At 51.3% G+C, this 12,433-nt stretch overlaps 1 protein-coding gene across 4 annotated transcripts; it reads right to left on the reverse strand.

Moving 5' to 3' along the window:
* Positions 1-220: 220 nt before the first annotated feature.
* KLHDC2 (kelch domain containing 2) lies at positions 221-10,303 on the reverse strand. 4 transcript variants are annotated; one of them, XM_085581057.1, is made up of 14 exons: positions 10,278-10,303; positions 8,793-8,959; positions 7,949-8,028; positions 7,010-7,127; positions 5,907-6,022; positions 4,712-4,793; positions 4,531-4,614; positions 3,563-3,643; positions 3,427-3,485; positions 3,148-3,257; positions 2,642-2,714; positions 1,914-2,001; positions 1,528-1,580; positions 221-1,130 (listed from the first exon to the last, which is right to left on the reverse strand). In XM_085581057.1, exons 2-14 carry the CDS (start codon positions 8,946-8,948, stop codon positions 1,007-1,009), a joined length of 1,224 nt encoding a protein of 407 aa, XP_085437183.1. In that variant the 5' UTR covers positions 8,949-8,959; positions 10,278-10,303; the 3' UTR covers positions 221-1,006. The 4 variants fall into 4 exon arrangements, with proteins under 4 accessions (XP_085437183.1, XP_085437185.1, XP_021391738.3 ...); XM_085581059.1 differs by having other exon boundaries at positions 221-1,174; XM_021536063.3 differs by having other exon boundaries at positions 10,134-10,303.
* Between the last annotated feature and the right edge of the window lie 2,130 nt (positions 10,304-12,433).

Consider the following 12,433-nt stretch of genomic DNA (forward strand, 5'->3'; position numbering starts at 1 on the left):
TTTGGGGCAGGAAGACTCCAGGTTCAGTTCCAGTGGAGAACACTTCCTTTGGGAAGCTGGAATGGTGTTTTTCCCCAGGCATTCCCTGGCTGTGGAGAGAGGAAGGTGCAGGCCCAGATCCCCCCAGCCCAACCGTGCCAGAACCCTGTGGAGGGGAGGAAGAGCGGGGCTGGGAGTCAGGATAAACCCCCAGGATCTCTCAGGAATTACAGCACAGGAATTGTTCTACAAGTCCACGTTTTTAATTAGTTTTTGAAGACAGCTTAAAACATGATTCCCCCACTCCCTTCCCCACAGCAGCACGGCCTGGCCCTGTCCCCCGTGTTCCCACAGAGACAGAGCTGCCCTCTCCATGTCCCTGCAGCCAGGAGACATCCCTGGGGCTGCTCCAGCGGCAGGGGACAGGCACAAACACACTCAGTTACACTCACAGGGCAGAATATCTGCTACCTAAGGTTCACAACTGAAGTTCCACAAATAAAAATTAAAAAAAAAACAAAAAACAAAAAAAAAAAACAACAAAAAAAACCAACCAAAACCAAACTACAGCCAAGCAGAAAGTAGTGGTGCTTTAACATCTCAAGGTTTACGACAGTTTATTGACCAACAATGGGACAACTTCCAGATCCTACTCCTAACTTCCAGATCCTACTCCTAACTTCCAGATCCTGCTTCTCTGACCTTAACATCTGTGGTAAAACGTGAAGCTGTGGACTAACCACCACTAAAGCAACGCTCCAGAGCCGTGGTGTGCTCAGCATGCCCAGCTCCTGTCCCCATGGACATCCCCCCCGCTCTGGGGTCGGCCTCACCTCCTCGGGGTGCACAACCCAACACTGGTTACAGCTTAAGCTCAGGCTCGTCTCCTCTGGCATTAAATACATTTATTGGAACATCTCACACAAAAATAGGTTCTCTCTAGGCCATTCACATGCACGGGAGGGCGAGAAGCAACTACCTACACACAGAGGGCTGAGGTTGGGCTCACAGCTTTGCGGGGCCGGGCTCAGGAGCCCGAGGTGTTGTTGCTGCCGAAGCGCTGGTTCACGCTGTGCAGCAGGTGCTTGGGCAGGCAGTGCCACGAGCTGGCCAACATCTCCTTGAAGCAAATCACGGCCTCGAGGCACAGCCTGGGAACACGGGGCTGCTGTCAGCAGGGCTTGTGCCACAGGTGCTGAGGGAGGGGAATCCTCCGGCCTCAGCCCTGGCTGCTGCTCTGGCAGCCTTTGGTCGAGGCAGAAATGTTTCCCAGTGGTTTAGGAACATCAATACGTCTAATGGTAATTATGCCCCACGTGTCTTTAGAATCCCAGAATGGTTTGGGTTGGAAGGATCTTAAATCCCACCCCATTTCACCCTTTTCACACGGGCAGGGACACCTTCCACCATCCCAGAGCGCTCCAGGGCCTGTCCAGCCTGGCCTTGGACACTTCCAGGGATCCAGGGGCAGCCACAGCCATGCTGGGGCCTCCCCACCCTCCCTGAATTTTCTCCCTGAATTTCCACGCTCAAGTCTTGCTCTCTTACCTTACGAGAGATCTCGGTTGGAGGGAGAACACCAGGATTTCGTTACTGTGAGCCTGGAACGGGGCAGAGACAAGAGAATGGAATTGGTTCTGAGGGCTCTCAGCAGGAGCCAGAGCAGCCCAGGCTCACACAACCATGGAAGCAGGGAATCCCAGAATGGCCTGGCTTGGAAGGAGCTTAAAGCTCATCCCATTCCAACATGCCCTGGGCAGGGGCACTTGGAGGAAGCCTTCAAGTTTCCAAGCCTTGAGGCACCTGCACTGAGGGACTTTGGACAGGAGCAAAGCATTTCTCCCTCAGGCTTTGTCCGTGCACCTTTGTGATCCCCATGGGATCAGTCCAGCACTGCAGATGCCATGGGAAGGGGAAGCTCAAAACCAACTCACAGCTTTGGAATGGGCCAGAAGGTTGTTGGCACAGCCCCCAAAGATGATCACCTCGCCCTCCTCGCTGGCACAGGCCGTGTGCCACAGCCTGGGAACAGAGAGCAGCACTGCATTAACACAAACCCCCAGCTCTGGGAACACCCCTTCATTCCAGCCAGGCCAAAGGGAGAAAACCAGGAAGCAGCAGTGCTTTAACTCCTGCACCTGGCTCAGGTCACTTCCCCAACCAGAGGGAGGAAGACTCGTGTTTTCCATGCCACACTAGTGCATCACAGAGCTTGTGGGGCTTTAACTTGCAGCTCACCAACTCCTGTTTCCTCATCAGGAAGGCAAGAACAGCCCTGGGTGTGCACAGGATGAGGCTCTGGCAGGGCTTGGTGACACCAGCCCGTGCCTGGGTGGTGGCAGGGCAAGGACACCGGTTCCATTTAGCTCTGCTGCTGGCACTCGCAGCTCAGAGCCCCCTGCAGCCAGATCAAACCCTAAATCCCAGGGTCAAACCCTAAATCCTGAGATCAAACCCTACATTCTGTGCTTCCCGCTGTTTCACAGGCTGCTGCCCTGTGTGGCCCTGACCTGGAATTCTGGGAGCACACAACCACCTGCACCTCTGGGAGACCTGGAAAAGGAGAGCTGTGAGGAGGAAGCAGGGTCCTCTCTCTGACAGCCACCACCAGGTGCTTCCACACCCCTTCTGTACCAAATTCCCAGGGAATTGTCTGCCATACCTTGGTTTTTCAGAGTAGTTATGCTCAAACTGTACCCACTCGTTCTTGCTGATACAATAAATCCAGGCATCACCTGAAAATAAGCAAAATCCCAGATAAAAGCAGGATTCTGTCAGTTCTGGAAGTCGTTGCAATATGCAAACTCTCTGGGTGTAAGACATCTCATTTCTGTTCTTAGGTAAATCAAGTATTTTAGGAAAAACCTTATAAAACATTGGCTCCTGTTTGACAACAGGTGTTTAATGTAACAGAGATTTATGGGGGTGAAGGTGGAGAATTGTAAAGCTGTCAGCAATTGCAATTTGCACTTTTAGACACATTTTTAGAGCAGATCAATTGCTGGAAGTTCTGGTGTCTCCACACCCTCAGCCAACTCCCGCTGTGTGGAAGGAGGAGTTGGAGCACACAAGAGGAATTTAGAAGGAATTCAACACAATCATTCCAGCTCCTGTGCACAGCTGTTCCAGAGCACAAAGCCACCACCAAATCCCTTTGGAATGACTTACTCAGGGGCTGCTTGTCCGTGGTGAAGCCTCCGAATAGGAAGAGGTGATCCGAGGAAATCGGCGTTAAGGAATGCCAGGATCGGCCGACGGGGCAGATGCCTTGGGTGAGTCTGGATTGCAACAAAAACACCCCAAATCACCATCAGGGACAGCAAAATCCCTCTCTCTTTCATGCCTCGATTATTTTCCAGCTATCTGCAGCATACTGCAGTGACCCAAGGACAATTTTAATTTCTTTAGACACAAAGAATTTGAAGTGGATGGAGCCTGAGCACCCACATTTCGTTCCACTCCCAGGTGTCCAGGTTCAGGTAGTAAAAGTCGTTCATTCTGGACTCCTAGGAGAGAGCAGAGCGTGGTTCAAATCTCCTGCTGAGGTCTGGGTTTAACTGCAGGGAAATGGGGCTGCCCTTACCCTGTATCTGCCTCCAAACACGTAGCCCCTGTTCCCAACCGTGGCACAGGCGTGAGCGGCTCGAGGGGACGGCGTCTTCCCCTGGGAAGGGACAGGGACAGCACAAATCAGTCACCAGAGGACGGGAGAGGCTCAGCTCTACTCAGATTTAAGGCCAGCAAGAGTCGGAGTGAAAAAATGCAGCCAGTAAATCATCCTGTGTGCAGGCTTGGTTTTCTGATGGATGGAAGATCAGGAAACTCATTAAACGTGGGGTTTATTTTTCCCCTCTTGAAGTGTTTAAATATTGCTTTTAGCACAGGGCTCAGCCACAGAAGACAGACTGTAAATGAGGCAGTGACATAATAAATCCTTAAATTCATAAATCAGGGAAGTGTCCAAGGCTAGGCTGGACAGTTTGGAGCGACCTGGGATAGTGAAAGGTGTCCCTGCCCATGGAACTGGATGAGTTTTAAGGTCCCTTCCCACCCAAACCATTGTGGGATTCCATTAAAAACATTTTCCTTGAGTTTCTGAACTCCTTGAGACCTGTATGAAGTCATCAGAGCAATTCTTTGGCAATCTGGAGCTCCTTGTCTCGTATTTCACTTCCTCCAACCTGTGGCAACACCAGCCCATTTCCCTGTTCCTGAACACTCCAAATGTGTGCGTTTGCAGTTAGCAGTGTTTAATTGTCTCCTGACCACAATTCAGCCCCCCAGGGACAGGGGCCAGCCATGCCCTGGCACCGAGGGTGGCAGCAAACCCCACGTTCCCCTGCCCGAGCACAACGAGCTGCAGCATCAACCAAAGCAAGCGACTGGAAAAACGGATGAACACAGATCAAAAGAAAAGGCGAATTTTCCTCTTTTTGCAGGGTGGATCTGTCTCAACGAATGGTCTAAATTCAGTGGAAATGGCTCCAAGAGCACTTCTAAATAACATTACTGAGCTGTGACTTAATTAGCTGACACCAAACCGTTAATTACCGTAGTTATGGGCTGGCTCCAAGTGAAAGTTTCAAGGTCCAGAATGTGCACGTGGTCATTCCACCCTCTAGGAAGACCTGAATTCTTAAAAGAAAAAAAAATCATAAAGAAGCAACAAGTTTTAACAATCACTGATTAAATATTAAAAATTGAAACAGAAATGGCTTGCAGGGTTACTTACCCAAAAAGAAGTTTCATCAAATTCAAATGTTCCACGTTGTTTCCCTTCAGGAAAATAGCCATAGCCTCCAAAAAATATCAGCCTGGAGGGAAACATGGAGCAAGAGCTGTGAGACATTTTGTCACATCTGTTAATATAAATATAAATATAAAACTATATAAAGGCTGTTCTCAGAAAACCAGGGAAGCTCCTTTGGTTTTCCAGGTGCTCTGTTTGTTGCCTCATCGACCCTCCCACCCACACTGAATCCCTCTGGAGCTGTTTCCAGCCTCAGGCTCCCAAGCTCTGCTCCACTTCCAGACCTCTGAAGCTGTCAGGATGTGCAGCCTGGTCACTGCACTTTGGCCTTTGCCACGTTGTTTTCCTGGAGTTTAAATGGGAATTACCTCCAAGTTTTACCTTTGGGGTTTAGCCTGTGTTAGGAACTGGCATGGCTTTGCCAAAAGTTCCTACAGGATTATGGAGTGGCAGAAAACAACCTGCAGCACCTAATTAACCACCCACAACTGCAGCCCTGCACAGATTCACATCTAACCTGATGCTATCAGCTGTGCTAATGAGGAGCTCACTCCCCACATCAAGGAGCTGGAAAAGCAGCACTGTGGGCAATTCCACAGAACCACGGAGCATCCCCAGCTGGAAGGGACACAAGAGGGTTTCCCCACCTTTCCTGACTCAAAAATCCCCCAGCACATCTCCTGACTGGGAGCTCTCTCCATGGAGTGCCCAAGGCAGCACAAGAGTTAAACTCCAAAATAACAGAATGGTTTGGGTGGGAAGGGACATTAAATCCCATCCAGTGCCACCCCTGCCATGGCAGGGACACTTCCACTGTCCCAGGCTGCTCCAGCCCCAGTGTCCAACCTGGCCCTGGGCACTTCCAGGGATCCAGGGCAGCCACAGCAAATCTGGCAATTCCAGCCCAGCCAGGAATTCCCAATTCCCAATCTCCCACCCATCCCTGCCCTCTGGCAGTGGGAGCCATTCCCTGGGTCCTGTCCCTCCATCCCTTGTCCCCAGTCCCTCTCCAGCTCTCCTGGAGCCCCTCCAGGCCCTGCAAGGGGCTCTGAGCTCTCCCTGGAGCTTCTCCTCTCCAGGGGAACATTCCCAGCCAGCCCCACGGTGACTGCAGGGAGGAGGAGGAGGAGGAGGAAGGAGGAGCCCAGAGGGAGCAGAGCCCTCGCTGGGGCCTCACCTGTTCTTGTGCACCCACACCCCCAGCTTGTCCTTGGACGAGGGGGGCACCCCCTGGCACTCCATTCTCACCCACTGCAGCACTTTGTCCGTGGATCTGGCATTTAACATGTAGAACTGGGAAAATAAAGAGATTTTTTAAACTCACATCATCAGCTTAAAGCTTCAGTCTGTTAAAATAGTGACTTGAAATTAAGATGTGTTGGTATAGAAATAGTAATAAATGAAAAGTTATTTTCCTAGCTGAAAAGCAGAGCACTGAAATTATTTGCAACAAAAGATGGAATCACAAATCAAAACCTTTTTGTGACCTTTTTGCAGACTCAAACACCTTTTACACCACCAGCAGGGTTATGGACATTGAGTTTCAGCATCCAAAAGCTGTTGTGGGATATAATGAAGGTGTGTACAGAGCACAATTGTCTTACAACTAGAAAATGGTTCAAAAGTTTACCAAGTGACATTTTTTACAGTATTACACCTCCTGTGCATTTATATAATTGTACAAGAAGTGAACCAGCTGCTACACTTACGTACAAGAAATGTAAGAATGCCACAGCAGGAAGGGAAGAAATCACACCTTACAAATAAGGTTTGTTTCAAACTGTCTGCAAAAATTCCTTCCAACTCCTTCTAGTTTATATTTACATAATAAATATATAATCTCATATAAATATATAATCTCATATTTAAATATATAAATTACATACTTATATAGACCAAAACTATTTAATTTAAACCACATTGCCAGACTATCAGAAAATATCATTAATTAATTCTAGCTGAAGGGGTGGTGATCAGTGATCTTGGAGGACTTTTCCAACCTAAATGATTTGGGAATTCTGGGATTGACACAGATTCCAGGGAACAGAAACACTTCGAGCCACCCCAGACCAGTTCCAGATCAGTTCCTGATATTATTCAGGCAACTCTGGCAACTCCCATCTTTTAAAATCAGCAAACTCAGAGGCAGGGACACAATGCAGCTGCTGAGGGGAATTGCACAAGGACAGAACCGATGCCAGCTCGGGCTGCTCCTGCAGTGCTGTGAAGCTCCCAGGGCACAGCCCCCATGGGGAAGGGTGGGAGAAGGGAATTCCTGACCTTGTTGGTGTTGCCCTGGGCGTGGTGCCCCCCGAAGAGATAAACCACTCTGTCCACACACACGGCACAGCTGCCAGACATGGAGGGGGGAACATCTCCCTCAGTCTTGCTCTTCTTCCTGCAAAACCAGGCTGGGATATTTCACCTGCTCCAGTGACCAGGGATGGATTTGCCTGGAGGGTTTGGATTAGCACAGTTCACTGTGGACACTCAGGTCTGTCCTTCCCAGCTTTTCAAATGCAACAGCTCACAAAACGACTCTGCTATGATGGAGGGGTAGGGAAAAGGCAATTTAGTTAATACATGGGGTTTTGGGGAGTAGGAATCCCATCTGCCCAGCTCAGGAGTTTGGAATGCTCAGAATCCTCAGGCAAAGAGGATTCACCTGTGTAAACTGCAGGTTTCCAGTCTGCTCCTGGATTTTTCCTGTTTGCAAACATCATAACCACAGAGAGGAGATTCCAGGCCGTGCCCCAGGTTGCCCCTGACCCCAAGGAGGGCTGGGAGCACGACTGAAATCCCACTTCCTGCGAAGCACTGAGCAGCTCCTTTGGCTGCACCAACCTTTAAAAACACCTCCTGAAAAGGTCAGGAACCCAACAGGGATTCCCTGACCACCACTGGCATCAAAAGTGGTACAAACACAATTCCCAGTTGCTCTATCCCATCCCAGGAATCCCAAAACACCTCACACTGGTGGTCACACACTCCTCTCCAGGCTGCCTGTCCCAGCTGCCTCTCCTGCTTCATCCTGGAAAACCATATTGGATGCTTTTACAGAAAAAAAACACCAAACCTGAAATATTTGACACATTTTTGCAACAGTTTGATAGGTGGGAACAAAGAGATCAGGGAATTCTCTCCCTGCTCAGTCCCTTTCCACACCAATTCAAGGATTTATCAGATTTTTTTTTCCCCTAAATTAATGATTTACTGTACCATCTTCCAGTTTCCATGTTGTAGATCCATATTTCATCCCGAGGCAGGTAGAAGTCATAAAACCCCCGGATCTGGGCGTTCTGCAGGACAGGTCAGAGAAGGAAAAGCAGGGTTAGAAGGATGTTTGGGATGTTTCACACGTGGAGTTAGAGACTCCTGGGAATGTCTGCACCCCCTCTGGGACCTAATCACAGCACAGATCGAAGCAGGAGCAGTGCCTGTACCTCCCACACTCCTGCGCCTCCCACCTGCACGGAGAGCAGGAATCAGCCTAGTTTAGCACCTGCTGGGGACAATCAGCTCCCAGCAGAGCCAGACAGGGGTAAATGGAAGTTAAATCTCTGTTTTATAGCCTGAGCCAGGAGCAGAAATGAGCCAAAAGCTCCTTTTTCATTCCCCCATTACTGAGTTCACTGACAATGACTTACACTGAAATGATTTTGTGGTGCTGCAGCACAAGCACCCCTCAGTGTGACAACAGAAAACCTGGGATCCTTAGAACCCCCAACAATTATTACCACCCAAAATTACAAATTACAAAATGTAATCACAAATTTCCACCCAAAACCACAGTTGTGCAAATAAAATCACCACTCCCAGGGTGCACAATTCCAATCAGACAATACTCCCTTCACCTTTTGCCAAAGGCAAACGACACCCCGAAAAATCTGTGTATCTGCCAAGCTTTAACACCCGTGATTTATTCCAACGTTGCAAAACACCCCTGAAGGCCGTGCTACAAATTTCTGGCTGGAGCTGCTGTGTTCCGGGGGAGGAATAATTCCCCAGAGTCACGCCCGGGTGGATGGGACACAATTCCCAGGCCGGTGCAGGGCAGCTGTACCTTGTATCCTCCCCAGACGTACATGCAGCGCCCGTCGGTGACGGCCACGTGCCCGCTGCGCTCCGCGGGACTGTCGTTCTCCAGCTGCTCAAAGCCCTCCTCGGCCGGCGCCGGCAGCTCCTCGTCCGCAGGCAGCTCCTCGTTCTCATCGGCCATCTCGGGATGTGCTGCAGGCACAGCCACACGGAATTCCCTCAGCTGGGTCAGCCAGGGCAGCTCCTGGCCCTGCCCACCCTGGGCAGCGCTGTCCAAACGCTCCTGGAGCTCTGGTCCATTCCCTGGGCAGTGCCCAGCACCCTCTGGAATAGTGGAACCTTTCCCTGATATCCTGACCCTTCCCTGACACAGTGTGGAGCTTGGAAAATCCAGGATAAACTACGCACGGTTGGAGTAAAAACCGCTCCAGGCTCCAGATGGGGATTCCTCAGTGGTGCACGGTTTGTAATGCTTACAGTTGCCAGTGTGACTCCAAGCGTCAGTTTCAAAAAATATTGAAAATCATATCTATAAATATTTTGATTGATTTGCCCAGAGATGCTATGGCTGCCCCTGGATCCCTGGAAGTGTCCAAGGCCAGGATGGAGCAGCCTGGGATAGTGGAAAGCGTCCCTGCCCACGAACAAGATGAGCATTAAGGTCCCTTCCAACCCACAGCATGTCAAACAAACCCACGATGTCAAAAAAACCCCCAAACAATCCAAAGGGGAATAAATTTGACAGCTTTGCCCACAACAGCAGCAAATCCTGGAGCTTTTCAGCGTCCCCCACCCAAAGCTTCCCACAGCGGCTCAGTGCAGGACGGTGTCACCCATCCTACACAAAATCCCACAGAACCAATGTCCCTGCTCCAAACCACGCAGAACACCAAACCCCAGTGTTTTGGATCTGGGAAAACACAGATCCAAAGCCCGGGGAAGCCCAACAGCCCAGATTTGTGCACCCAAAGCCATGGAAAAGGACCTGAGTGGGCCAGTCACACCCTGCACTCCGGGGCTGGGAATTCTGCTGCTCCCATCCGCCGCTCCTGAGGGCTTTTTGCTGTTTAATTTTAATCACTCCCGCCACGGAGACGCTGAACCACCTTCAGGGGGTTATCTCTGCGCTTTAATTACGATTTCTAATTTAGATTAGCAAGCCTTGCCCACAGCCCCGTGAAACCTGCCGCTTGGAGCTAGCGGTGTCTTCACCGCCTCGGAGAAACGGCACCGATATAATATTTACCTATAACAGATACGCGCAGCAGTCTGTTATTAATTTTTCACCCCTCAGACACGCTGGGCCGCGTCCCTGCAGCCATTTCCCCCTCATCCCCCCGGCTCTGCCCACCGCCCTCACACACACCGCGGCCGGGGGCTCCTCACGACACCTCCTCCTGTCGCGACATGCCCGAGCGCAGGCCGGGCCCCTCACGGCAGCGCCCGCCTGTCGCTGCCCGCCGCCGTTACCGGCCCGCCCCGAGCCCCCCGAGCCCCGGCCCGCTCCTACCGGGCCCGGCGCCGCCTCCTGCCCTCAGCCGCGGCCGCCGCAACATCCGCCGGGCGGGCGGCGCCTTCCGCCGGCAGCGCGCAGGCTCCGGGCCCCGGCGGCCCCGGGCCGGCCCGGGAGAGCGCGGGGCAGCGCGGGGAGCGGCTGGGCCGCCCCAGAATTCACCCACAGGGCACCGGCACCCCCGAAACACCGCGGGGTTAACGCTGGGAGAGGCTGAGCTGCCCCAAAATTCACACACAGGGCACCGGCACCCCCGAAACACCGCGGGGTTAACGCTGGGAGCGGCTGAGCTGCCCCAAAATTCACCCTGAGGGCACCCGGGCACCCCAGAATTAAAAACTGGAGCATTTGAACTTCCCCAAAATTCACCCTGAGGGTACCCCAGAATTAAAAATGGGAGCATTTGAACTGCCCCAAAATTCACCCTGAGGGCACCCCAGAATTAAAAATGGGAGCATTTGAACTGTCCCAAAATTCACCCTGAGGGTACCCCAGAATTAAAAATGGGAGCATTTGAACTGTCCCAAAATTCACCCTGAGGGTACCCCAGAATTAAAAATGGGCGCATTTGAACTGCCTCAAAATTCACCCTGAGGGTACCCCAGAATTAAAAATGGGAGCATTTGAACTGTCCCAAAATTCACCCTGAGGGTACCCCAGAATTAAAAATTGGAGCATTTGAACTGCCTCAAAATTCACCTCGAGGGCACCCGGGCACCCCAAAATTAAAAATTGGAGCATTTGAACTGCCTCAAAATTCACCTCGAGGGCACCCGGGCACCCCAGAATTAAAAATGGGAGCATTTGAACTGCCCCAAAATTCACCCTGAGGGCACCCGGGCACCCCAGAATTAAAAATGGGAGCATTTGAACTGCCCCAAAACTCACCTCGAGAGCACCGGCACCCTCCAATTCACCCCGGGACTCTGCGGAGTTAATGCTGGGAGCGGCTGAGCTGCCCCAAAATTCACCCCGAGGGCACCTGGGCACCCCAGAATTAACACTGGGAGTGTCTGAACTGCCCCAAAATTCACCCCGAGCACCCCGGAATTAACTCTGGGAGTGTCCGAACCGCCCCAAAATTAACAATGGGAGCATCTGAACTACCCCAGAATTCACCCCGGAAGCACCCACGCACCCCAAAGTTAACACTGGGAGTGCCTGAACTACCCCGGAATTCACCCCGAGGGTACCTGGGCACCCCAGAATTAACCCTTGGAGCTTCTGAACTGCCCCAAAATTAACACTGGAGCACCCGGGAATGCCAAAATTCACCCTGGCGGCACCTGAACGACACCCAAAATCACCCTGAGGGCACCCAAACTGCCCCAGAATTACCACTGGGAGCATCTGAACAGCCCCAAAATTAACACGGGGGCACCCGGCCCCAAATTACCCAAATTCACCCTGCTGGCACCTGAGCCACCCCAAAAATCACCCTGAGGGCACCTGAACAACCCCAAACTAACCCTGGGGGGACCAAAATTAACATCACAGCATCTGAACCAACCCAAATTTACACTGGGGACATCTGAACCTCCCAAAATCAACACTGGGAGCACAACTAGAGGACACCTGGAGCCCCCAAATTCACACTGGGGACACCTGAACCTCCCCAAATTAACCATGAGGGCACCTAAAGAACCAGACAAATTTACCTTGGGGCATCAGAACCACCCCAAAATTAACCTCAGGGGCACTTGAACCTTGTAAATTCACAATGGGGGCACCTGAACCCAATAAAATTCCACCGTGGGCATCTGAACCCCCCAAATTAACTATGGGGCGCACCTCAGCCCTCCCAAAATTAATTTTTGGGGCACTTGAGGCCAACAAAATGAACCCTGGGGGGCAGCTGAGCCCCTGCAAATTAATCTTGGAGGCATCTGACTCTACCAAGTAAATCCCAAACCCCCAAAATCAGACCTTGGGGAGCACCTGAGTCCCCCAAAATCAAACCTTGGGGTTCAGAGGGGTATCTGAACTCCCCCTCCCAAAAAAGGAGGGGAGGGAGTTCAGCACATAAAATTAGGCTGTTAAAATAACCAATCATAAAACTTCCTTTTTGAAACAAATTTGCTGTCCCCAAACCTCTTTTCCCCAAAGAATTAATTTTTACAGACTTTAAAACCATCAAAAACATGTCCAAATGC

This window comes from Lonchura striata, chromosome 5, assembly GCF_050655825.1.
Source record: "Lonchura striata isolate lonStrDom1 chromosome 5, ASM5065582v1, whole genome shotgun sequence".
Taxonomy (NCBI): Eukaryota; Metazoa; Chordata; class Aves; order Passeriformes; family Estrildidae; genus Lonchura; species Lonchura striata.